The 26,138-nt window shown below is 33.1% G+C and overlaps 4 protein-coding genes across 5 annotated transcripts; 2 read left to right on the top strand and 2 right to left on the bottom strand.

Moving 5' to 3' along the window:
• The first annotated feature begins 681 nt into the window (after window positions 1–681).
• LOC125188856 lies at window positions 682–3,965 on the top strand. Its single transcript, XM_048085917.1, has 10 exons — window positions 682–794; window positions 970–1,075; window positions 1,230–1,326; window positions 1,462–1,519; window positions 1,605–1,732; window positions 1,813–1,905; window positions 2,192–2,470; window positions 2,728–2,954; window positions 3,134–3,352; window positions 3,656–3,965. Exons 1-10 carry the CDS (start codon window positions 715–717, stop codon window positions 3,758–3,760), a joined length of 1,392 nt encoding a protein of 463 aa, XP_047941874.1. The 5' UTR covers window positions 682–714; the 3' UTR covers window positions 3,761–3,965.
• LOC125188857 (FKBP12-interacting protein of 37 kDa) lies at window positions 3,855–7,583 on the bottom strand. Its single transcript, XM_048085918.1, has 14 exons — window positions 7,445–7,583; window positions 7,290–7,341; window positions 7,134–7,195; window positions 6,825–6,892; window positions 6,623–6,659; window positions 6,409–6,496; window positions 6,259–6,323; window positions 6,091–6,168; window positions 5,344–5,391; window positions 4,995–5,048; window positions 4,655–4,816; window positions 4,452–4,521; window positions 4,285–4,340; window positions 3,855–4,184 (listed from the first exon to the last, which is right to left on the bottom strand). Exons 1-14 carry the CDS (start codon window positions 7,469–7,471, stop codon window positions 3,993–3,995), a joined length of 1,059 nt encoding a protein of 352 aa, XP_047941875.1. The 5' UTR covers window positions 7,472–7,583; the 3' UTR covers window positions 3,855–3,992.
• A 12,057-nt stretch (window positions 7,584–19,640) lies between these two features.
• On the top strand, window positions 19,641–23,004 carry LOC125188036 (short-chain dehydrogenase TIC 32, chloroplastic). 2 transcript variants are annotated; one of them, XM_048084769.1, is made up of 8 exons: window positions 19,641–19,960; window positions 20,657–20,888; window positions 21,022–21,101; window positions 21,201–21,354; window positions 21,653–21,731; window positions 21,875–21,962; window positions 22,059–22,105; window positions 22,649–23,004. In XM_048084769.1, exons 1-8 carry the CDS (start codon window positions 19,756–19,758, stop codon window positions 22,862–22,864), a joined length of 1,101 nt encoding a protein of 366 aa, XP_047940726.1. In that variant the 5' UTR covers window positions 19,641–19,755; the 3' UTR covers window positions 22,865–23,004. The 2 variants fall into 2 exon arrangements, with proteins under 2 accessions (XP_047940726.1, XP_047940727.1); XM_048084770.1 differs by having other exon boundaries at window positions 19,750–19,960; window positions 21,875–22,105.
• Window positions 23,005–23,334: 330 nt separating this feature from the next.
• LOC125188037 (kinetochore protein SPC25 homolog) lies at window positions 23,335–26,038 on the bottom strand. The gene is made up of 7 exons (XM_048084771.1): window positions 25,766–26,038; window positions 25,477–25,542; window positions 24,644–24,790; window positions 24,229–24,342; window positions 24,053–24,142; window positions 23,848–23,970; window positions 23,335–23,758 (listed from the first exon to the last, which is right to left on the bottom strand). The coding sequence occupies exons 1-7, from the start codon at window positions 25,932–25,934 to the stop codon at window positions 23,508–23,510; spliced, it is 960 nt and encodes a 319-aa protein (XP_047940728.1). The 5' UTR covers window positions 25,935–26,038; the 3' UTR covers window positions 23,335–23,507.
• Between the last annotated feature and the right edge of the window lie 100 nt (window positions 26,039–26,138).

Genomic DNA, 26,138 nt, shown 5'->3' with positions numbered 1-26,138 from the left:
AAGATCTACCTACTAAATTGCCAAATAAATACCAAAGTTAGTATTATGGCGAATCCCACTCTTTACAAAACGGAAATATAAAACACCAATATTGAAAATTTTCCAATTATCAAATCTGAAGCTTTCTAGTGGCCTAAGTGGTGGAGCAATTTTCGTCATGACATAAGTACATACTCATATTAATTAATTAAGTACGACTTTTAATATTATTGACAACTTATAAAAAAATTAAATACAAAGAAAGAAAATAAAATAGTAAAGGTGGAAAAAAAATTCATTATGTATATCGAAATAAAACTTTTGCATGCATCGAGATTTAATAACATAAAAAATTACGAAGTTTAAAATTTTCAATTGTTTCCTCTGACTAATTTATTTATTTTATTTTAAGTTGTTAGTACGTCGTTTAGTTGCTCATGTTTGCGCCATTGCATTTGCGTGAAAAAAATTCTCATTTAATAATTGCAAATTTTTGAAACTGTCATTAAAATTTTAAAAGATGCGAACTAAAATTTGCCCAAACTATGTGAATAGACCACAGTGGGCTTCAGTTGGGCTTAATTTGGGCTAAGTTTACCTTTAATTGGACTTGAAATGGACTTATAGATTGGGCTTTAAATGGGCTTCATTCAAACAATTCTGTCACTACAAATAAACAGTTGAAGAGGTGAAAGTGAAGAACAAAGAGGTGAAAAATCGAGAGCTGAATCAATCATGGCGGGAGACGATGAACAGCCGGAAATTGACTGTGGTTTCCAGTGGGATGATGATTCTCAGCTTTATTATCACGCCAGGTGCTTTTCCAATCGCTCGATCGAAAATTTAAATTTTCAAGTTAAATATTTTCGGATTATTCCAATTGTTTAAAATTAGGCATTTTTGTATATATCTGCAATTCTTCGATGTTTAAATCAGTGTGGAAAAATAAATTGGGTGGAGAAGATTTTGAGGTGTTGAATTTTGATGCAGCACTGGGTTTTACCATGACCCTCAAGCAGGGTGGTATTACAATAGCAGAGATGGGCTTTATTACAAATTTGAAGATGGGAATTATGTGCTTCTTGAGCCCAATCAGGTATTCATTTGGAAATCGATGTTTTTTTGTTTTTATTTTGTTTTAAAGATTGTTTTTTGGAGCTTTGTTCTTGAGTTTTAGTTATGGTGGAGCTGGATTAGGTAGTTGTCTGTGGAGATCAAACGTAATTGAATCGTTTTCGTGTTGATCTCAGTCGGGGGATCAAGTGGAAATGCATAACGGTAATAGCCAGGGTGAAACATCTGAGGCTCAAATGGAAGGAAAAGAAGTTTCAACCAACACTTCTCTAGGTGAAAGAGTATACCTTTGCATTATAATGTCGTTTTTGTTTTAATAGTTGTCGTTATTGTTTTGTAGTAGTGATAGTGATGTTTTATTTACCCAAGCGTCTTTTTTTTTTGCATTCGGTGGTTGTATCTAGACAGACTCTTCAGCATGTAATGGAAACGAGGAATCGGACTATCCACCCCCGCCATCGGAATGGTCTGCTAACCCTTGATCCATCTTTAATCACTACGGATGATTTTTGATTGAGTAGTGTCCATACTAAGCCACGGCTCATATGCAGGCTGGAAGACACGCTTATCGATATGTTCTTATCTGGCTATCCCAGTCAAGGGGCTCATGTTGCCAGTTCTGACACTACAATGCCTGTGGATACTGATAGTGCTGATATCCCAAATGCAACAGCCGAAGGTTGGTGGAAATTTTGTTGGTGATTAGAGTGAGTTCATTGGATGGGGCACTTAACGAGCTATTACTTTGTTAATGTGCAGGATGTGATGATGTTGAGGAACTGGAAGAAGGCGAATGGATCCCTGATGATCCTGATTTTTGGAGGAACTTTAGTGATAAAATTGTTGATGAAGGTGTGCGCTATTTGAGCTAATCTTTTGATATTAATTTTCCCATTGTGGTAGTATACTAAGAACGTTGTGTGCTTACGTAATTACGTGTAATGTCTCATCTGCTGCTGCCTCATTTCAGTCACACACATGAATGACTTATAAGCTTTCTCAACAATTTGATGATTTTCAAATTGGCATGGAAGCATGTAAATGCTCATTGATTGAGTTTTTCCATAGGCTTTCACGTATTAAAGGAAGTGTAATTGGAGGGCGCTCTGAACTTTTAGAAAATCTTTGTTTCTATCAGGTACGTCTGAGGAAGAAGAAAACTGGCGTGCTCAATATGGCCAAGTAAAAGTAAGTGGACCAGATGAAGAGTGGATGTCAGGTGTGCAAATGGTGGATTTGTGGGATTGGGCGTTGGTTCGAGGGACAAAGAAAGATGGAAAGACAGAGGTATTCAGGCTTGTTGGCAGATTGAGGAAGCCCTCTAGCAAGCTTCACCCGTCAGTTCCTTCAGGTGGTGGCATACTGAAAACTGCACCAGTATGTCAAGCTCACCTTGATATGGTACGAGTGACATCAGGTTTGCCTGTTGTTCCATACCTTCTATTAGATTAGATCAACAGACAGTCGGACTTAAATTGAACGAGAACATATTTTCCGTGACATATATAAACTTAAACCATCTAATGGAAGGAGAAGGTGATTTACAGAAATATATAAATATATCTATTTGTATCTATGTAATTGAATGATAGCTCATCTGTGTTCTAGCTTGCTCAAAGTGATATGCACAATGCTATCAGTTAGTTATAAACATGTTTCTCGTCCTTCTCACAGGCCGGATATACAGATTGAGGAATCCTAGCTTGCAGTATTTGGCATCCTCCCCAGTTCATGATGCGTCCAACCTTACGAAAGATTGGGGCTTTCCACAACTGTCCATTAAAGATCACATCGAGAAGTTGCAAAAACCTGATCTGCAGCCTGAATCCGGAAGATTGGAAGGTGTTGGTATTCTGAAAGACAAATCCCTGCCATCGGTGAAGCTTTCCCAATCTAAAAAAGTAAAAACATAACCATATTTAAGTCTTTTGAGTTCTCAACTATACAACTTCTTATAAATAGTTCCGAATAATTAATGAGTATGATTATAAAGTCTTAATTAGATGCTAAAGTCTTGATGTATACATCGTGGACACTACTCATTGCCCTCATCCTGATCTTTGGTGTTTTGCGATTTTAGGAACATATCTATCGGGACCGGGCTGCTGAGAGAAGAGCTCTGCACGGTGGGTTTGGAGTGGGTCCAGGACAGAAGAACTCACATAATAGTTCTGATTCAGCTCCATCATCTCCTACTTCACCGGCCGAAGAGGCGGCAGCAGCAGCCGAGTCATTAAGCATGTCATTTGGGGAAGGAAGTTATGCAAGAAGAATTCTAGAAGGCATGGGCTGGAAAGAGGTACTTCCTTAAACATTGCAAATTTTAAATATAAGTATATCGGTTATAGTGCACGTTACGCTTAGGGTTCATGACGGATGACTTTGGATGGTAGATTAGATAAACAATACATAAGATTGAGTATTCGAAGGATTACACAACCCAATATGTTCAAAATCATTCAGTTATACAAAGCATGTTGTAGATTAGCCTCAAGTAAACATCCTTTTTAGCATAAGCATAATGACAAAAAATCAGATGTTTGATTATTTTGCTTTTGTTGAATTAAGTTTTGGGTTTTTGACATCGTATGGTGCTGTATAGGGGGAGGCACTCGGTCACAGCACGAAGGGTCTGACTGAACCTCTTCAGGCAACTGGAAACAAAGGAACAGCTGGTTTAGGTTGGGACGATCCTAGAAGAAAGTAACTCTTGGACATCTCTTGGTCGAGACGAAGAAACTGTAGCAATTTTTGGGATGTGTTGCTTTTTGTGCTAATGACGATTGTTATCATTTAAGAAATGAAACAAAGGGACCTTATATGCTATTGTTGTAAATCCAACTGTCATGCACTCTTATGAACTTTGTAAGATGGTAAAAACGGAAAGGAAGTTCACAAAATTTCATCGATTACAGACAGCAGTTCGACATAAATCTTGTTTAGTTTTCAGTTTTAACTTCAACAGAAGGCGGACCCTCGTCTTTAGCATCATCATCAATGGCTACTTCTGGCTCTTCCTCTACACAGCCATTGTCTTGGTCTTTCCCATTGCCAGCAGTGTCCTGCAGCTGAAGCTTCAGTTGTCGAATTTCGTCTTCCTTTTCCTCTAGTTTCTCTTGCATAATTACCACCTGCAATAAATTTCATCAATTTACAACACATGATCGAGCAAGACTTTTACACGATATCAAGCAATAAGTAGGAATTTTCATGTGTAGAACAGGAACCTACCAATTCATTTGATCTGTCAACGTCCCCCGTCACTTTCTCCATTAGTTTGCACAATCCTAAGGAAAACAGCACAATGTTAATGCTAGTTAACTGGTTATACCTACAATCAATCATAAGATAGTGAATTTATATTTTAGGCAGTAACAAGTGATCTTGCAAAAACAAACCTTCAAGTTGACTCCTGACTTCCACATTTTGCGATTTTTGTAAAGCAAGTTTCATTGCCAGCTCATGAATCTACCATGAACAACACAAGAAAAGTGAAACATTAGATTATGTTTCTATTAACAATGCTAGTTTAATTCATATTCAGAAGTATATATGCCTCCCAAAGCTTGAATTTTAAATAAAAATAAAAATATTAACATACCTTTCCTTCGTTGGCTTGATTACCAATCTCCTCATTCTCTTCCTGCAGAGTCCTACATTTGGCCATCAACATCTTCCCCATTTTACTTTGTGGGGTGAAACTAACAGCAGCAATATTATCTTGCAACTCTTTAATTTTCTTGTCCTTCTCTTCCACCAAATTCTGATGTAAGAATCGTTCAGACAGGAAAATGTGTTATTGAGATATCATATATACGGAAATACATTTCTACCGTTAGTATATAGTTGATGGGAGATTTATTTATTGGAAAGGTTAAGTACATAATTCATAACGGTTAAGAAAGTAACTCGAAGTAATTCTGGGGATAAATCAGAAGAACCTTTAATCTTGTGAACTCGTCATGGATAGCTGGGTCTAGTAGCAATCTCCTTGCCTGCCAGGTTTATTTTTAAAGATGTCAGACATAAATAGAATAGAAAACAGATGATGCATAACTCACAAACTCCGAAAAGTTATCACATCCCTCTTAACAATCAACAACTGTAAATCAAGAAACAATTTTCATTTGTATCCAAGTAAGAAGCACCTTTTTCTAGTTTGAAATATTTTAGGATCTTTGAAAGAAACGCAAGAGATAGTTTCATGCTACCAAATTTTGCTTTTCGATAAAAGTAATAACCATGCAGCAATATAGAACAAATGTACAAAATCAACATTTTCCAGTTTACCTGCATTGATGGTGGTTTAAGCTGAGCTCTCGATTCTCTAAGAGCAGACTGTATCAACGTAAGAAGTATATTAAGAACAGGTATAGTATGCAAGACAATGAATACATCAGCTCTGTGTAAATTGGAAATGTAAATGTAATATAAAAAGCAACTGATTTTGGTAGATCTGACAAATTTCAATAAGATCCTAACAATATTTATCAACCCCTACAATGCTGATAGCCTAATATGATGCACAGCCTCTGTATCTATTAAATGTAAGTTGTCAGAAAATTTCTTTCGAATTGTATAGATTATCTAAGAGGTAATCATAGCCATCAACATTGCAGAAAGCCTAGATAAAAGGCAAGAAACAACTGAAAACTTAGTTTAATGCTTGGAAAGGTTATAAAATGAGATTGATTGGGAGTTCTAACATCATCTACTACATAACCCTGGCATGCAACAAAGAACGCTTCCATGAAGATCTTAGCTGATTGTGTTTACATAACGGTCATGTATAACAGCATTTGACTGGAAACAAGACACATCTCTCAGAAGTCACACAACCTTAATTTATAAAGTTCACTCATATTATCCTAGAAACTTCTTGGTAACTATAGTACATTTTACCATGATGAATAGCATGTATCCTCTCATCTACACAGAAAATGTAAAAATAAGCATGTAGTTCAGCTAATATAATGTGGCAAAACACAAAATAGATGAACATCTACAGCTGATGATGCACACTCAATAATTTCTCACCTTCAACTCAGCTATCTCCTGCTCCCTTTTTGCAAATGTCACAATGAATGCAGCTTCTTTTTTCTTTGCTCTCTCAATCTAATAAGAAAAGCATAAAGAAGAAACTAAGTAGATAATCAAGCATACACTTGCAACTCTAGGAGTCCAAAATTCAGATCAAGAACATACATGCTCTCTCATAGACTCATCAGAGGATCTCAGAGTCTGGAGGTAGCTGACCACAAATCTTGGTTCTGACCGAGAAGCAAAAACAAGGTAAGCAAATCAACTATATAATGCTGACACGATAAAATTAACATAATAATTCTAGAAACAGACCAGGAGTTGCGCCTTGGGGTATGAAAGACTCATTCTGGAACGATGAGCGCCATTGCTGAATCTCAGACTTAGCATCTTCAAGGTTCGTCTGAAGTCCAAGATCATAGAAACTTTTACTAGTTAAAACATGTTCCCTTTCAGAGAGCAAATTGAGAACAAAGAAAGAAATATCATTATCCTTGCAAAACCTCTCAGCTATATCCTACATATATACCTGGCATCTCGAGAGTTCATCTTGACAGTTCTTAAGACTACAAAGAAAATCCAGGAATATACCAATTAGCCTCAGAAAATCGAGCTATAGTAAACACTGCCAAACTTGGCTGTTTGTATAACTACACATACAAACCAATGCAGTTTATCGAGTCTTATTTGGGAGAAGAAAAATATTCCGTTTATCTAATAAGTAGCAATACCTCTCACGAAGAGACAAAATCATCCCAGTTGCTACTCCAGGAGCAGTTTCCTCCACCTTTAGATTAGCCTTAAGTGCAAACAAAACAAATCAGAGCCAAATTTGAATATCTAAAAACCAGATGCTAGCATTTGTAAGACACGCAACTCAAACAAATTAAAATTAGTCAATGCATTATTCTTCTTTCTTCTGCATTTATGAGGAAGATAATGAAAGCCTCAAAATCCATATCCTAGTCAGCCAAATTGCACATCTCCGAATATAACAAAATAAAAAAGTAAAAACGATAGTGAACAGCAGTAAAGGGCACCTTTTTTGAGCCAAAAATATCGTCTTCGTCATCGTCAAGATCTCCAAAGCTTCTCTTAGTTCCTAACAAACAAAACCAGTTTTAAAAAATACAGCAACGACATAAATCAACGAGAACTATTGGCATTTTTCGATTAAATTGGTTAGCTCGGAAAACCTGAACGCCTAGCAGCATTTTCCCCAGCAAAATCGCCCCCGAAATCATCCTCCTGCAATTCGCAAATGTTAAACAAATACTCATTTTCGTGGAGAGAATATCCAAACAATTTACAGACCGCATCCAAAGGAAGCGGTGTGCGTTTAGAATATTACATCGTCGATATGGTCGCGTGACGACATTGCAATTCGAATGCGAAATTGGGGAAGGAGCTGAAATTTGAAACCCTAGCTGAGCGCAAATCGAATTGGAGAGGGTGTAGCGATAAGAATAGTGGGATGCGCAACAGTGGAGCGAAGCCGATCCAGGTTACAATCGTCTGCGGTTGCAATAGACTTTATATCTTGCGTCCTACACGTGGCACTGCACTACTGGAAGATGTTGCGCCCATTTTAAACATGAAAAATTAACCTCTCTAAATAAATGAGAAAAAAACTTAAAGAGTCTAAGTGGTACTACCTCCGTCCCCCAAATTTTGACACATTTTGACCCGTCACGGGTTTTAAGAAATATAATGAAAAGTGAGTTGAAAAAGTTGGTGGGATGCAAGTCCTATTTTTAAAGTATTAGTTTTATAATAAAATGTGAGTAGCAATAAGTTAGTGGAATATGAGATCCCCTATCAAAAATGGTAAAAAATGAAGTGTGTCAAATTTTCAGGGACGGACCGAAATAGTAAATTGTGTCAAAATTTGGTGGACGGAGGTAGTACGATCGAGTGTTATTGAGACCCTACATATTTGCCTAAATAGTTAGATGATCAATCACTAATCAGTACCTTTGAGGATGTAAGAGCATTCCCAACAGTTTCCCTAAAACCTCCCTTATTTCTCCCTAACTCCTGCCACATCAGCGCCACATCAGCACCATAATTTATCCCCAGTTATTAGCCAACTTTTAGCCAACTGCTCCAATGGTTTCTCCCTTATTTCTCCTTTATTTCTCCCTAACTCAACATTTCATTTTTACATCATCACTAATTTAATTGTTTCATTTTTGTATATAATTGTTTTATTTCTCCTCGTCGGACCGAGAATGAGAAGACGATTCAGAATTCATTAAATATAGATGGAGAGAGAGAAAATAAATGAAGAGAGAAAAGGGATGAGGATGAGGAGAGAATGAAGAGAAGGTGTGTATTTATAGGGGGGAAATTAAAAAAAAAAAAACAAAAAACAAAAAATATATTTATCGCCGAATTATCGCCCACAGTGGTCGGCGATAATTCGGCGATAATCCGGCGATTTTTCGCCGGTTGGCGATAAAACGGGAGGAAAAATCGCCGAATTATCGCCGACCTCTCCCATTGGTCGGCGATAACTCGGCGATAGACGGCGAAAAAACGCCGACTTTTAGCCAGCACCACTGGGAGTGCTCTAACAAGCTTCCATTTTCTTATATTAGTTGTTGCACACTTTAAGATACCTATGAATCAACATATAATCATCGAGTCTGTTGATAAACACTCTTTAACCTAATAACCAATTTTTTTTTTGAAAGTACATTACGTGATTTGATTCATTAACATTTTACAATATAAACTTCAAAATTTTATTATAAAATGAGTGAAAATTTGCTAGTGGTGCAAAAGAATATTAGTTTAAACTTTATAATTTTAATCATATTTTTACTTACTAATACCAATAGTGGATTCAGTTGGATTTAGAGGGTTAAGCAATCTCATATCGTGCCCTAAAATTTTTATTAAATTTGGCATTAGAGTTTTGACCAACTTTACGATAAAGTAGTCTGCTCTATTCCTTCGCAGACGGGGTTTCACTCTCAATCTTTGATTGTCATTCTTTGCCAGCGACGCCGTCGTTCCATCTTTGCCCTCCGCTATTAGCAACGACAATTTTTAGTAGGGGTGGGAATATGGATATTGGGTATTGGGTTTATCCGTACCCGATCCGATATCCGCCGGGTATTGAATATCCAATATCCAATTTTATGGGATTGGGTATGGATTGGGTATGGATTGGATATTGAAATTTAAGATAAATCGGGTATTGGGTAACCCGAATGGGTATCAGATATTACCCGAATATCCAATTTATTATTTAAAGCATTTGTTTAAATTAGGTTTAGCCATTTTGGGCTTCAAGAGCTGGACTAATTTATTTACTAATTACTCCCTCCGTCCCATTAAGAGTCACACTTTGACCGAGTACGAGTTTTAAGAAATGTAAAGAAAAGTTGGTTGAAAAAGTTAGTGGAATGTGGGACCCATTTTTTTATATTGGTTTTATAATAAAATGTGAGTGAATTGAGTTAGTGGAATGTGGGACCTACTTACTATTTATGGTAAAAATAAATTGTGACTCTTAATTGGGGACGGACCGAAATGAAAAAATGTGACTCTTAATCGGGACGGAGGGAGTATAACTTACTACGTTAACTTTCTCTAAACTTATATAAATAAGTCAATCTCTCTTACTCTAGGTCACGGCTTCTCCAAACTCTCAAGTTTTACGTATTGCATAACCGACTCATATGGTTTTTATATTTTAGTTAATTATTTTGACTTTTGAATTATATTATTGGTTGCTTCTACAGTTTAATTAAATGCGTAACTTGTATTATTTTACTTACATATTGCATAACCATCCCCATAAATATAATAATATACTTTAAAATAAAGATGACCTATTTTTTTTATAGTTTTATACTAAAAAATGAATGCAACATTAAAGATATTAGTCAATTTAAATATTTCTATATTTATATTAATATACAAAATTTGAATTTTTTTTATTAGTTATTAATACATGTAAAGAGTCGGGTATTTGGGTATCCGATACGTCGGATATGGATATCCGGGGCGGGTATTGGAGTACCCGAAAATATATCGGGTCGGGTTTTGGATAAACATTTAGATGATCTTCGGGTTTGGATACTCGACTTTTTCGGATCGAGTATCCACAGATACCCGTATTCCCACCCCTAATTTTTAGTGTGTTCAATCTCACTAAGATTATTTAATGTATCTGAGATTGACTATTACCCAGAAGTAAGGTTTATTACAAGGATGCAAAATTTCGCTCATCATTTTTATGAGAAAAGGGATAATATTACCGATAAAGGTCTAGGCCCATGGGCCTTTATGGATGATTTGGACTGATCTTACAATAAAATAATTATTATGTTTACTAATGGGCTATAGTGAAGGGCCCATGAAGGAATTGAATATTGAAATTTTGTCTTCAGGTATATCTACAATACAAGAATGCTGTTTATTTAAAATTGACCTTAGTGGTTGACAACGTATTTGAAAAAGAGTGGGCGAGACATATAGTGTCAGTGGGTCACATTCAAGAGTATTAAATATGCCAAAAGGTTTTGGGTCGAATTAACCATGTAGTCTTTAAATTTTACATATAACAATCCTCTCCATCAGTATATTTCGATTAATCATAATCGTATTCATTTAACACATGGGACCAAATCACAACTTAGTTGATAAGACATTTTCCTTCCAAGTTCCAGTGACAGTAAACAGAACCTGTTAGGTTGGAATTCGTCTCCATGCAACTCAATAAACAAACTTTATAACATAGGTATGTCAACATGGCTCCTTCTTCATTAAATTCTACTCAACCATCCATGCTCGGTCATAAGTTTTCAAATTTGTGCTCTGGAGGCAAGTATGACTTCCGAATATATCCTATTTTAGCATCTTCGTATTCTATCGCAAGACAAATGGAGAATATGAGGTCGGAGATCATTTAATGAAATTTTTTTTATGGTACTACTTATGAACCTATTGTAGGATCAGTCGACCCCGCCTAATGTAAGAAATGCATGCTCAAGTGTGTGCGAGAGAATTAGAGCATCTACTATTCTAGTAGCCTAGCCTTCAAGGATTTACCCATATCTAAGAAAGTGATTAAAATGTTGGCAAAGATGGTGGTATGACATCTATGTAGGTATAACCTATCTACAAATATAAAATCTTGATAGCATCTACTTTCCTGTGCCCAATTTTGTGTGCTTGGGCACTTATGTTTTCTTATAGTTTCTTTGATATATTTATATATAAAGAATTTGCACTTTTTGTTTGGTGAGATGCTGTGGATGAAGAAGACAACAAACCTTTTCTCCATGCCCTCCAAAAAGTTGAAGAAACTCTCAAACTTTGTTGCTAGATATATTATTTTAAAGCTAGCTACCAACATAGTTGAATTAATTGGTCCAACATTTCAGCTTCTTTATTAAAAGAGTTGTATATGAGACAAAAAAAAAGTTGTATCTTAAGTTCTTGACTTTAGAAAACGTCTTGTTAATATACTTAAATTAATGAAATAGAATATAGATTGATGTTTGATTGATCAGGATTAATTTGTGTTTAAATTGCCCAAATCAAATTGATTATTGATCTAAAATTAGGGGCGAATCTAGGAAATTTTATTAGAGGGAGCATCCACTCTTTTTATACTGCAAATTATAGTGGGCAATTAGACAATTAGTGTCATGTTTATATACTAAATCATTGTTTTTTCATATTATAATATTGAATCGAAAGTTCGAAACTATACCTCCTTGATTGGCTCGACTGCTATAATTACAACCCCACAATATCAATAATAGTTATATACTTATAAGGCTTGATTGAGCTGTGATCAAGTTTGATTTTTTATGCTAATTTAAAAATGAGATGTAGTATTAATCATTCATTTTTATTAAATGAGTGATTCAGATTTTGTCATATGGAAAATATTTTTAAATTAATTACTTATGAAAGGGCAGAATGGTAATATCATGATACATTTTATTCAATAAATATTTTTTTCTTAATTTTTAATTTTAATTTTTTAAAAAAAATTTAAATTTTTTTTTAAAAAAATTAATTTAAAAAAAAAATATTTTTTTAATTTTTTTTTATTTTTCAACTACATATACAATTCATGTCAACTAAAACATGCTTTAAGGAGTATTAAAATTAACATTCCAACCAAATATCTTTTTTAGTCTGAGATTGAGTCATGGCTTATCCTAGATTATATCTTGCTACTATTTAGTCTTGCAAACAGAAATCACCTATGTGTACAATCCATGTCAAATACATATACAATTCATGTCAACTACACATTATAATGTCAACTACATGTACAATTCATGTCAAAAGGTATTTATTGAATAAAGTTGTTGACATTTGATGTGTAGTTGACATGAATTGTAAATGTAGTTGACAAAAAAAAATAAAAAATAATAAAAAATAAAAAATAAAAAAATTAAAATAAAAAAGTATTTATTGAATAAAGTTGTTGACATTTGATGTGCAGGCTATTGACGATAATACCTCCTAGTTGACATAAATTATATGTTGTTGACATTTCATAAATATTTTGGATGAGTGGCTGAGATTGCATCTCAATTCTCAATTAGGTTCAAAAATTTCAACCTAACAAGACCCTATACTTATATATACAAAGAGATCCAGAGAAATGTTGTTTCTCATGGTTGATGAGAACATCGTTTAAAAATTAATCCATAATCATTTTAATTTCAATACTTTAAAAAAATTATTATTGATATTATTATTTTTATAATTAATCAAACTTTCATTTTATGTGATACTAGTATATAAAATACAATTCTTAAAATATCATAATAAAATTAAACAAGAATGATACTCCATTTATGGATTCGAATCATAAATGTGGCATACATTATAAGGACTCGTTTGATAAAAAAGATGGGATATGAGAAGATATGTAAAACAAGATAAGAAATACGGGCTTCATGTCAAGATATGCAAAGATATAATTTTTTTCCGTTGTTTGATAGAAAAGAAATTATCTAAATTTGTATTGTATATTAAATAACATGGCTTAACTTGACAAATTGGTGAGATACATAAACAAGGTTAATATTATAATTTTGGTAAGATTAGATAGGGCTCTGGTCTTATATTAGACTTTGAGTTAAGCTTAACAATGTTATCAAATAATTAGAAATGTCCATATCTAATTCTCTATTTTGGTATTACTACCTTATGAAACATGCCCTAAGTATATAGCATCATGTTTAGTCAATGCTTAACCAGATAAAAATTTGTCATTTACCATATTCATCTATGAAATATAGTTTTTTTTTCTTTTTTAAATTAAATTCTAGTTCGTCCACCAAATTAAATCTCTATCTATGTTGAGGATATTTATTTTTCTAATCAGGCGAGTCTTATATTTTACTCCATTATCAATAATCTAATTGTTTTTTATTAATCTTTTTATATTATTAATTGTTCATTAAAATTCATATCATTTATTAAAATTCTTCAATAAATTTACTAGTATAATCAAATAGTTAGATATATAGTGGTATAATATTTCTTTCATGTGTGTTATATTGCTAACTCACCCCTAAATTAATAACTACAATTAAATGATAGGCATCATATTTTTAAATTAAAGGTCAAGATCATTTAACCTTGAGTATTAATATCATGCACAAAAAATATCAATAGGAGTATTAATGTCAATTAACGACAAAATTAGTTATAACTAACTTTTAAAAGAAATTATAAAACTTTAAATTCATATAACATATATCAAATTAAAGATAATTTTATAAAGATTCCAACGATATGCTACATGCATATGTTTCGACGTCAAAATTTGAAAAAAAAATTGAAAATTTTTAATTTTTTCGCACAGCAGAAATGTCAACATATTATATAAAATATGTCAATATAATACATGTAGAATGTCAATATAAGCAATGTGATAACATTCTTAAAGCATTATGTTGACATTCTCAAAGCATTATGCTGATATTTTTCGAAACACTATGTTGACATTTTCATCCAAAATCCTAATTTATAATTTTTTTTTATCTTTTTAGATTTAATTAATAAAAATAAAAATTATACGTAGCAAATTATAGACCACATATTTTTTAAAATCTTATAACCTTAAATTAATTATAATTAACAAATAATTAACAATTAAATGATAAATTAGCAATAGATCACTTTCTTATTTTTCTATATGAATAAAGTGACTTATGCATAAGTGGATATTGGGTATGTATGTTTCTAGATGTCGCCCCACGAGTGACACATAGCACGTGAAGGTAGCACTCATTAATATCATTATATTATTTCCACCTTTATTATTGTGTCACCGTTAAGATTTTATTGCTCCAGCCATCATATAGTCTTCCTCTTTTTCTCACACAACCACATATATTGATATATACGTGTACATATTATAGTGATGAATTACGTGGTTTAAATATTAAAATATGTTTATGTAATTCATAACCTTATATGCCAAATAATGCTTTTAATAATATAAAATTTAAATTGGGAATTTTATGATAATAATTTAAATATTTTATTTTGATAATAAAGACTTTTGCATAACAATTCGTATAAAATACCAAAAATTTGATGATGTGGTGCCCGTAATTAAAAAAGAAACATTCTAACTTAGTGCAGTCTTTGACATGCTCAGGAGCTGCCCAAAACATGCATTCACGTGCTAAGTGCCTAAGTACGATGTTGCAGCCTGCCCTAAACATGCACGTTGAATACGCATGCATGCAAAATCACGTGATTGTGACGTCTTATGGATGGCTGGGACGTGACCATCCTTTAGTTTTTATTTAATATTTTATTTTTTATATAAAAATAAATTTAAAAATTCAAAAAATATAAAATTAATGAAGATTAATAAACTTTGCAAGAACTTTTCAATTTTAAATAATATAAATTTAATTTTAAAGGTAAATTATATAATTATATATTTTACATTGTTTAGTAAATTATTTTTATTTTTATTTTTAAAATCTGAATCATAATATAAAATCATCATAATAATAATATAGATTCACTCGAAAAGTTAAATATTTTTCAAGGAAGTTGGTTGTGGTGCCCTTAAATTTTGAATGCAAAGGTGCAACTGTAGGGGGAATGATTGATGGGAAAAATGTTATATTGTGTCGGGAGATTGAATCTTAATTAATTTGGTTTGGGACTTTGATAAGCATCAATTCAGGTTGGAAATAGTGATTATATTATCCTAAATCAAAAAAGTCATAAGCTAGCTTCTAATCATATCCGTCTAAGTTTGCTAGGTACGATTGATAACTTTGTTATGCTGAAATTATGCTATGATATAATTGTGTTTATTAGTCCTAAATTGCATGATAAAATCCAATCACTTTTTCCAATTGATTTCATTTTATTAATAAAGATTATATATGTACAATGATTTGGTTAAACTAAGTGCTTGATTATATTCCGAGATGCTTAACAGCAGGATGTGTGCTATCCTTTAGCTTCTGTTTTCTTGTGTCTTATTTTTTCCTTTAATAATTTTGGATATATTGTTGGATTTTGTATGTAAGTTGATTTTGTTGTTTTTTTGCATTTTCTATTCTAAACTACTGCTCTACTTATGTATTGCTAATGTACTGGCCTATGGCTGGCCTAAGCACCATTGCGGATGCTCTAACACTCATTAATTTTGGCTATGAACATTTCTTTTATATTGAAAAAAAGTTAATTGAAAAAAGTTATTTTTGTGCAAGTTGTCAGTGTTAGTGGAAGCTTATGACAGTTACTTTGATTGATTAATTAGGTGACTGATTGTGATATATTGTGTTAATGGCTAATTTAAGGCGTAATCTTATGTAATTTTGTGACTATTTGAATAACATGATGTGATTTGTCGGCATATTAGTGGGCTATTATTGAAACTTAAAAGCTAATCTATAGTAAATAAAATAATGAAATCTGATTCCCACCGTAAAAAAGTGTCTCCCAACCAATTCACACATTTAATTAGTTGAAATGTTATATCAAATTATGTTATTACTATAATATATTTACCGCATAGGAACTTAATTATAGCAAATAAACTATTTGGCTTATTAAGATAATTTAGAATCTGTGAATCAATAAGAATTTAAATTTGTTAATATCATTTCTGTCACATGAGATATCGTTAAGAGAGTGAACACATGAAATATATTACTATAGAGACTCTCATTAAGTATATTTTGTTACTTTTAACATTTTATTCTTTGAAGTTTATCTCTTGCATTCTAATTTCTTTTTCTTTTTTATGTTTAAACTCCTCTTAAGCCGATTATGTCAATTCTATTCATGCACTTAACATATTGTGTTCATGTAACCACGTTATCAATTGACATCCTCATACTCTTGAATATGGCCTTTCAATAATATGTGTGTATCCATTTCGATCAATTTGGATTATTTATTTGTAACCTACTTAAGAAGATAGTGTTGCTGTTTGGATGGGGTTGTTTCAACGTGGGTTGTTTTACATTTACGATGTATTGTTAATTAGATGATATATATTCGACGTTGAACTAATTCTGTTTGGTTTTATTGTACGTATTAGATAACTTTTGCTCTTATTTTTTCCAGTGATCCAGAACTTCTTTTCAATACATAAAAAATAAAGTTAGTATTTACTAATCAATACAAGAAATCACAATGAGAAAAAACAACACAAATTAAATCAACAATTCCTTTAGATAATACAAAGAAATTGATAAAAAAAAATGACATGTGTAGATGAGAGGTGGTTGTAAATATGGACACATATTGATGAAAGGTGTGTAGTAAATGGGGGACTAATTGGGCCCATAGTTGAGTAGTCAACTTCAAAATTCATTCTTTCACTCTTTGGAACATCCAACATTCGACATCATTAAATTTACCTAAAGTTTGAAAATAAAATTTCGAAATCTCTTATGTATTTATGGGTTTCTCCTGTTTCATTTGCCTATTTTTTAAATAAAAAAAATTGTTTAATTTTTTAACCTTTTTCTTCTTGCACGCACGCAACAAAAGTACTTTGTCCACCGCTATCTATTGGTTGCATACACATTATAACTACTTTTTCATAAATAAAGTAATAAAATTATGTGTCTTATCCTTTTTTTTTTGTAAAATCAAATGTTTGTTTTATATATCACTACACTATTATATATTCTTCATATATATTGCGATATTTTGTTTTAATAATCAATCTAGATTATTACTTCTTGCGTTGGCTAAAAATTAATTAAGGGTTAATGTTAGAAAATGTATATATTTTACCATATTTATTCTTTTCACCATTTTCCCACATTTTCACCATTTTCACTCTAATTCATGACAAATTAAAATATGGTATTTTTATAACTTTCATGGAAATTATATATGTAATATCAATATTTCCATATTTTCATCCTAGATAACATGAAAAAAAAGGTATAGGACTATCAACTAGGAAAGTTGAGTTTAACTTTTTTTCATATGCTAGTTTAAATGTATCTTTATTTTGGGGTTTTCCCAACTCTAGTTCTCATTCTTAAAAGAAAAGAAGGTTTATGAGTCCAACGACAAACCACCTCCCTCTATGTTACTTTCTCCTATCAAATCCCCCTTTTCTCTCACGGTGTCGATTTGAAATCACACAATTTTCTTATTTTTATTTATCATTTCATTAACTAATATGTGTATTCTAAATAAAATAAATAAATTTCTCCTAATTTTGTGTAGGGGAAGCTATTCAATATAATGATTAAAACAACACAGTATTTTTGTCATTTTTAGCTCTCATTGTTTCTTGACTCCTAAAAAAGAAAAAAATTGATCACGAGTGACCATAAAAAAGATTTTATGACCTAATTTTCACCATAGATTATTCTGACTTAAGGGGCAATTATAATCATGGGTTATTGGAGAATAACACGTGTGAGGGGTAATTGTCTAGCCCACTCGGTTTTCTTTTTATCATATCAATTTTGTCAATTTACAAACATTTTCATTAACCACTTGAGTGAAAGTGGAAAGGATAAAAAAAAGTTAAAAATAATTATGGGAGACCATATTTATTCCTCTTTATTTTTCTTTTTCATACTATAGTTTGCTTTGAAGCCAAGTTTAAAATTATTAAGTACTAAGTATATCACTTAAAAGATGTCAAATGAAAAAAGGATAAAAAAAGTATATGTACATATAATGATTTAAAAAAAATACTAAGGGAAATGAAAACTAGGAAGTAAGAATATAACTCTATCTTGTGAGTCAATATCATATTAGTATTTAATTTATTGAAGATATTAACATTATTATTGATGTTTGACATTTTTTGATATATCTCAGGTAACCGAAGGTAATGAGCATGAGTTCAATAAATATTCGACAAGGTTCGGCCTAAAAGTACAAATCATATTTAAATCCTAATGCATAAAACAATATTTTACACGCCCTAAGTAAGTCCGGGGCACATCAGTGGAGCCAAAATTACTAAAGCAAAAAATAAAAGAAAAATACATAAAATAGGGATAACAGAAACCACAAAATCGGCCAGTAAACTAATACTCTCTCCGTCCGTGAATATGAGTCCCGTTTTTTCATTTTAGTCCGTCCACAAATATGAGTCTCGATTCTTCTTTTTTTTACTATAAATGGTAATAGGATCTCAACCTTCCACTAACTCATTCCATTTACATTTCATTTAAAACTAATATATACAAGTGAGACCCTTATTTCATCAACTTTTTTCACTCAATTTTCTTAACATTTCTTAAAACACGTGACGCTTGTAAATAGGACTTCTAATGGATGGAGAAATACTATAAAGATAGGACTCGCATGTCACATAGCTGGAATATAAATTGAAGTTTGACCTTTCATGAGCGCTTTTGTAATTTTAGTATAATTATGGGGTCAATGGGAGTGATGTAATTCGTGAAGAGTGGGTGGAGAGATATCATATAAAACGATATCATTTATCCTCAAATCTTTAAGAAAGAGAGATTACAAAAAAAATGCCACGAAAGTCAAATTTCTCAAACTATTAGAAAATATTAATTGTATTATTATAGTACTAAAGTCTCCATTACCAATTCAAATTATCACGGAGAAAGATTTTCAAAATCTCAACTCAATAACGTGCACACAAATAACATAACTGAAATAAACTCATAAAAATTGGAGCGAAGCTATAATACCATGAAGTCGGCGACAACTCCAAAAATCGAATTTAATGAAAATTTTTGGTCCTAATAAGCCGGCGCCAGGAGAGTTGATCAACTCCGACCCCACTTAAATCCACTATTGCAGTAAATAGTAATGAGAACCTAACATTAAGGGGTTGAACAAAACATCATCTGGAACAGTAAAATGTGCCCCAAGACAATAATCTCAACCAGCCCACCAAAAGCACAAAAATGAAAGGCAGACAACAATTATGAAAGACTTAGAAAAAACTGCCCTCAACAGTAGACTCTCACAATTACATGTTCCCATAAATCATCAAACTAGTCAATGGACCACCTAATTTTGCATCAATAAATCCAACTATATATTTCCTCACTCTCTAGCCATCCCAACTCACAAAAAAATTGATTAAAAAAATTGGTTTTTTTTTGCAACGTATGTCACACGTTTGAGTAATGGACACGTGCTAGAGAGGGTGCATGGAATGTTTGATGAAATTTGATGTCTTTTATATATATATGGATTTCAACAATAGTTAGAATATTGGAGTTGAAAGTGGAAAATCTGAGCCCTGAAATGAAGGCTACATTGAAGTATTTGGCTGGAATTGCTGGACCAAGTGGCTATGGCTCCAAAACTACTGCTCAACAAATTTCTGAGGATTCAATGCCTTCTTCTCATGATAATCTCACTGCAATTGTCACTGGTCAGCCTCTCTCTCTCTCTCTTGCATGAGTTTTAAGGTATTTCTGTGTGGACCTGTTCATGGATAGATTATGTGATCTACTGACACAAAAAGGGGACATGGAAAAGGTGGTTAATTTGATTAATTCTTGCCAAGAATCACGTGTTTTTTTAAAGAAAATATTTTATTTTTTAAAGAAAAGATGATATTTTTTTAATGTTTTGGTGATTCTCACCAATAAGTTGGGTAAATCAAGAATGTGTTAGATCCCAATATTCAAGAAGTAGTGTGTTCTGTTTTTAATGTAATGAACAGGATCATTATTTATTGCATGTCATGAAAATATACTGTTTCTCACAATAAAAATGCAATCTTGAGATGGCTCAAGAGAGATAATTAGCGTTTTTGATAATTTTGATTTCAAGAAATTGCATTAGCTCCCAAGATTCCAATGAAGTTGTTTCATGAACAAAAATATCATGAACTCCTAGCAAGAAAAATGCAATCTTGAGAGGTAATGTTTTAAAATTTTGATTTCAAGAAAATGCATTAGATTAGCTCCCTAGATTCCAAGATGCTGTTTTTTGGCAATAGATAATATCTGCATGTCATAAAAAGAATACCATTAATACCCAACAAGAAAAATGCAATCTTGAGACAGCCCAAGTCATTAAAATGATGGATTTAATGTTTTATCTGTGTTGTTTGATGAATTAGGCGCGACGTCGGGGATCGGTCTGGAGACAGCAAGAGTGCTGGCCAAGAGAGGAGTGAGAGTGGTGATGCCAGCAAGGGATTTGAGCAAAGCAGAAAGAGTGAAGGAAAGCATACAAAAAGAGAGCCCACAAGCTGAGATTATCATTTTGGAGATTGATTTGAGCTCATTTGGATCTATTCAGAGATTTTGTTCTGAGTTTCTATCATTAGGATTGCCTCTACATATTCTCATGTAATTAATCTTTTCTTTTTTCTGGCGTTTGTTTACTTTTGTTGTTGTCTTTTCTTGATAGTGGTCTTTTTTTTTTGTGATGGGCATTATTGAAAAGAGGGTGATGATAATTTATTTATTTGTTTTCTTGCAGAAACAATGCTGGCAAATATTCACAGAAGTTGGAGTTTTCTGAGGACAAAATTGAGCTTACTTTTGCCACAAATTATTTAGGTAATATAGTCTTTTTTGCTCCTTTTTGTCAAATTTGTTATAATTAATTAAGAAAGATGTAAAAGCAAAAGTATTGAAATTTTACTTTGTATTTGGAAGGTCATTTTCTGTTGACAGAAATGTTACTTGGGAAAATGGTGGAGACAGCAGCAGAATCTTGCATTGAGGGGAGAATAGTGAATGTCTCCTCTGTGATTCACAATTGGGTGAATCCCAAGCACTTTAGCTTCATGAAATTGCTCAATCCAAAAAGGTAAATATAGTATATGTTTACATTGCTCAATCCAAAATGGTAAATATAGTATATGTTTACATAGATGGTGTTCAGTTCGATGAATTAGATTATGATCAAATTTTACGACTTTATATTCGGTTTAGGTAAATATGACTCAGTACTTAAATATGTGACAATATTATATATGATTAGTCTTGGTCTTCATAGTGACAATTAATATCGGATATTCTTGAGCTAATTCAATCTCAATAATTTCGAGACAAGTTAACCTTGAGCAGCTGAACACCCTCATAAGTTGTACTCTTGTTTCATGTAGCTACAATGGGACTAAAGCTTATGCTCAATCAAAACTAGCAAACATACTACATGCCAAGGAACTATCAAGACAGCTCAAGGTACTACACTCACCAAGAAAATTACTACTACATTTTGATGGAACTTACTCACATGACAAAGTATATAGTATATAAAAGGCCACATTTCTGTGTGACCCATTTTGATTTTCTTTTTAAAATTTATTTACTTTGCGAATCTTTAGGCCAAAAAAGCAAATGTGACTATCAATGCTGTCCATCCTGGGATAATCAAGACTGGAATTACCAGAGATTACAGAGGCTTTCTTACAGGCATGCAAAATATTCTTTTTTTAGGATTTGATTCTTCTCTCTTTTTGTATGTCCAAACTAAACTTTACTGTCTCCTGATTGGAATATTTTCCTCAGATTCTCTCTATTTTGTGGCATCAAAATTGCTCAAGTCAACATCACAGGTAATTTTGTATATCTTGGTGAAAATTTGAAAGTATTTATATTTGATTCCCTAAAATATTCTTATCACTTAACCTATCTTGATACTACCTCGTCCAATCCAACCACATTTAATCTTTAATAAAATATTCATTTTTCTTTTATTCACATACACAACTTTCAGATAATATCAATTTGATATTGTCAGAGTATATTTGGTGATGTGCACACAAATCTTATCAATCCTAAAGCTTTTTTGCCCCTTCACTTCTCCAAGTAAAAATAATTTCTATATTTATATGTATATTATTATCCAAAATTTTATATTGTGTGAAAGCCTCCATCATCATAATAAAACATATGTTAATTATTGTCTTAAAAATTTTGAACTCAGAATATTAGAATATGTGCCTCGTGTCAAAATAAATTTATGCGTCTGCCCCTAAATTTTAATGAAATAGGATACTTTACCTGTTAAAACATTTCTTTCACTCAAGATTCTTGTTTTTTCGTGCTCGTTTTAGTCATACAAAGTAAACGTCCCCTTAATGTATCTCATGGTGCAGGGGGCGGCCACGACGTGCTACGTTGCATTGAGTCCGCGAGTTGAAGGCATGAGCGGCAAGTATTTCGCAGACTGCAACGAGAGCCATTGCTCAGCACTGGCCAATGATGAGAGCAATGCGAGGAAGCTATGGAAGCAGACGCGTGCGCTCATGCACAGGAGATTCCTTCTCCCGGTGGGAAAATGTGGTGAAGGAGAAGAAGCCAATACAAATTGAACTTAACTAAGTTTTACATAATCTTTTTAGGCATGTAAATAATACAAGCACTCTCTAGCTTTAGATTTCAATATTTCCATTCTTGTGGTGATGATAAATATTTGTTTATCAATAATAAATGTAATTTTGTTGATCCGAAATTCGAACAACATTATTTTTTTTCCTTTTATCCCCTTCTCTATTTAATTTGCACTTATTCAGTTGTCATAAATAGATATGGACTATTTCTATGGACTGACGAAAAAAGAAATATGGTCTATTTCTATGGAATAGAGTGAGTAATTAGAACATATGTATCATGCATCCAAATGTCCGCACCTCTCTACGAATTAGATGGGCGCATAAGGTGCGTCAATCAATAGTGGTCATCGCTAAGTGTGAGATAATGAATGATCAAGGTATGCTATGGTGTGTTGATTGATTGTTACTGGTGTTTATAGTAACGGGTGAAAGTTGACTTGACACGTGAATAATCAAAGCAAGGACTTCACTGCAAGTACAGAAGATTCAAGAGTAGAGTTGAAATTGGTCAGAATCAGTACTGTAAAAGTTCAATACAATTATGGAACAAGAAGTTACAAGACATATGGGGAACCAGATCATCGTTGCATATCGAGAAACCAACACAGTAGAACTGCATACGTTACACGTTCTGCAGGCGAGTTACCTTCAGGCGTGAGGAACGACGAACGGAAGAAGCAGAGTTGGGAGACTCAACCTGATTTCCATTGCCAACATTTCTCGGAATGCTCTTAGATTGAGCAGATTCATGTCCGTGATCAGTAGAAAACGAAGCTACTGGAGCAGAAGTGGTGATTACTGAAGAATCTTGATCAAGAGACGAGCTATGCATGGAAATCTCTGGATAGTCATATATCTTCTTAGAAACATGACCTGCCAATGACGAAGAGATGTGTTTAGAACAATTCTTTATCAGATGCATATACACGAGATGAATGAAAGATAGAAAGACGTAGTAGTACCCTGTGCTGCAGCTTGTTGAAATTTCTCTCTCATGGTTCTCACGAACTTGAATAGTCCATTGCTTTTATTTAACTCATTCAGTAGCTCTTTTGTCCCACTCAGATATGGATCACACTTGGGCACTAAAGAGAAACTCCAAAAACCAAATGATAAGATGTTGTTCAAACTTCATAGAGATAAAAATGGAAATAGCTTATTACTTACAACTATAGGTCTCGTTCTCATGACGAATGACAAAGGAGTACTCTTCATTCGGGTTCTCTGGTCTAATATTTGTGAATATGAATTTTACACCTATGAGAAAGAAAAAGGGTGAGAAATACCATATTGATGAAAATGATGTCTGATTAGAGCTTCAGCAGGTCTCGGGAGTTCTTTACCATGTCCGCATTCAATACGGAAACCAAGGACCCTTTTGTACCAAGAAATAGCCTCCTCTATTTGGTCATTGTATCCCCCCTTCTGACCAGACTTTTCCTTGCATGTTGTCAATGCTATTCTCCAAAAGAAAATGCAGATATGAAGTCAGCTTAAAAAAGAGTAATTGTTAATATTTTGGCGTATTCATGAATGACTGAATCTTCAGATTTTAACATACTCAATTCCTATGTATTCCAATCGATACATTTTTCTTTTACACTTAGTTTTTCACAACTTCATTTGCCTAATCAGAAACCCGAAATGTCCACTTCCTATATCAGCTGATAAGCCAATTTTTCAAGCAAAATGGTGTAATACTTCTGTAAGAAAAGTAGAAAACAATTGCAGTCAGAGTAATAAAAAGTAAGAACACACCTTCAGATTGATGAGATAGTATAGCAGCATATTCATCTTTTCTTTCCTTCTGATCTTTCACAAGTCCTTTCAATTCCGCTACTCTAGTTTTCATATCAGATAAAGATTCCATGATCATCATCCTCTTTGCCTCTTTCCGAGTCTTCACTACAATTGTGGAAACAAAAATAAAAGATTAGCACAGGCAATCAAACAAACTAGCAGATAAACATTTTTTCTTGTCGGCATTAACTAACATCATCCATAGCTAATGTGGTTTAATGCATTTGGAAAAATTCAAAACCATTCTGTCGCTTCTTCAACATGTTATCATGAGACAAAATTGTTGCTTCCTAGAAATTTGCATAAAAACAAATACTCCTGTCCAGATAAGGTGCTAAAAACATATCGTTAACCGGATCGTGTAATATTTGTTTTCAAATGCACACACTAAATTTGTCTGCAGAATGTCACTTTTGAAGTTAATGCCTCACAAGATATCCATTGACATGACACGGTTTTACACAAAGCTATATTGCAAGTTGACATCAGTGGCTGTGGAGATATTTGATTTGAATATGAAACATTCCAACCCTATCAGCATTCAAACATCCAGTTTTAGCGTAGACACTAACTCTACCTTAATCAATAACTATCTAGGAGCCTAGCCGGTCACACAGTTCTTTGCATATTAGCTGCACCAAAATCTGCTCTTGAACAACACTATACACCTATCTATCACTAAGCCCTTTCCAACAGAAAATCCTATTCAAAACTACAAATTTGTTCAAAAAATTAAAGAAAACTGAACAATTTCTACATCCAAAATCATAAACAGAGAATATGAGCAATACCAGCAAGCGATTTCACAAGAGCATCCTCAGCTTCTCTCAGTTCCCCTTTTAGCTTTCCCAATTTCTCTGCCACAGCCAACAGAAGCACCAAATTTTCAATAATAATCCCAACTAAAAACTCTACAATAGCCCCACACTGAATTCCATACTCAAAATTTGAAAAAAAAATTACTCGCTCGTTGCCCTATCAAAAGATAGAATCCTCTAAACCAAAATTGAAGACATAAATCAGCAAATTAAACCCTAAATCCGATTTCAAAACACACACACACAAACACATAGCAATTGCCTTGAAGCTGAATGGTGTTTTGGGCTTGGGACTTGGCGGAATCGAAGAGCTGGCGATAAGAGACGAGCGCAGTGTCGACTCTCCGCTGCTGAATTGGAATTTCGCGTTCGCACACTAATCGCCTCTCGGCCATTTGTGTTAGCACCACGCTCTCTCCTGAGCTCTGCATCTGACTATCTGTAAATCGCTAGTGAGAGTGGAGAAAGAGAGAGAGGGAGAATATTAGCCCGCCATTTTCTTGTGTTTGAACATGGAAATTCATTAAAGTGGTTTTCGAAGAATTTTTTACCCTTTCCTCCTTCCTTCTTCATTAAATATTCATATAGATTTAATCAAGATTTAATTACATAAAGCAAAATCATTACTACTAATT

This window comes from Salvia hispanica, chromosome 5, assembly GCF_023119035.1.
Source record: "Salvia hispanica cultivar TCC Black 2014 chromosome 5, UniMelb_Shisp_WGS_1.0, whole genome shotgun sequence".
Taxonomy (NCBI): Eukaryota; Viridiplantae; Streptophyta; class Magnoliopsida; order Lamiales; family Lamiaceae; genus Salvia; species Salvia hispanica.
Note: the sequence above shows the minus strand (reverse complement) of the source record. Positions and strands in the feature narration are given on the sequence as shown.

Bases quoted from the DNA above. Each gene is read 5' to 3' on its own strand.
- LOC125188856 (XM_048085917.1), top strand. From the start codon at position 715: ATGGCGGGAGACGATGAACAGCCGGAAATTGACTGTGGTTTCCAGTGG. The intron at 1,327-1,461 runs GTGAAAGAGTAT...GTATCTAGACAG, and splicing joins TTCAACCAACACTTCTCTAG to ACTCTTCAGCATGTAATGGA. The intron at 2,955-3,133 runs GTAAAAACATAA...TTGCGATTTTAG, and splicing joins AGCTTTCCCAATCTAAAAAA to GAACATATCTATCGGGACCG.
- LOC125188857 (XM_048085918.1), bottom strand. From the start codon at position 7,471: ATGTCGTCACGCGACCATATCGACGAT. The intron at 5,392-6,090 runs GTGAGAAATTAT...ACGTTGATACAG, and splicing joins AGGAGATAGCTGAGTTGAAG to TCTGCTCTTAGAGAATCGAG. The intron at 4,522-4,654 runs GTATGTTAATAT...TGTTCATGGTAG, and splicing joins ATCAAGCCAACGAAGGAAAG to ATTCATGAGCTGGCAATGAA.
- LOC125188036 (XM_048084770.1), top strand. From the start codon at position 19,756: ATGTCTTTTATATATATATGGATTTCAACAATAGTTAGAATATTGGAG. The intron at 19,961-20,656 runs GTCAGCCTCTCT...TTGATGAATTAG, and splicing joins TCTCACTGCAATTGTCACTG to GCGCGACGTCGGGGATCGGT. The intron at 21,102-21,200 runs GTAATATAGTCT...TGTATTTGGAAG, and splicing joins TTTTGCCACAAATTATTTAG to GTCATTTTCTGTTGACAGAA.
- LOC125188037 (XM_048084771.1), bottom strand. From the start codon at position 25,934: ATGCAGAGCTCAGGAGAGAGCGTGGTGCTAACACAAATGGCCGAGAGG. The intron at 25,543-25,765 runs GCAATTGCTATG...TGGCTGTGGCAG, and splicing joins AAACACCATTCAGCTTCAAG to AGAAATTGGGAAAGCTAAAA. The intron at 23,971-24,052 runs GTAAGTAATAAG...GTTTCTCTTTAG, and splicing joins TGAGAACGAGACCTATAGTT to TGCCCAAGTGTGATCCATAT.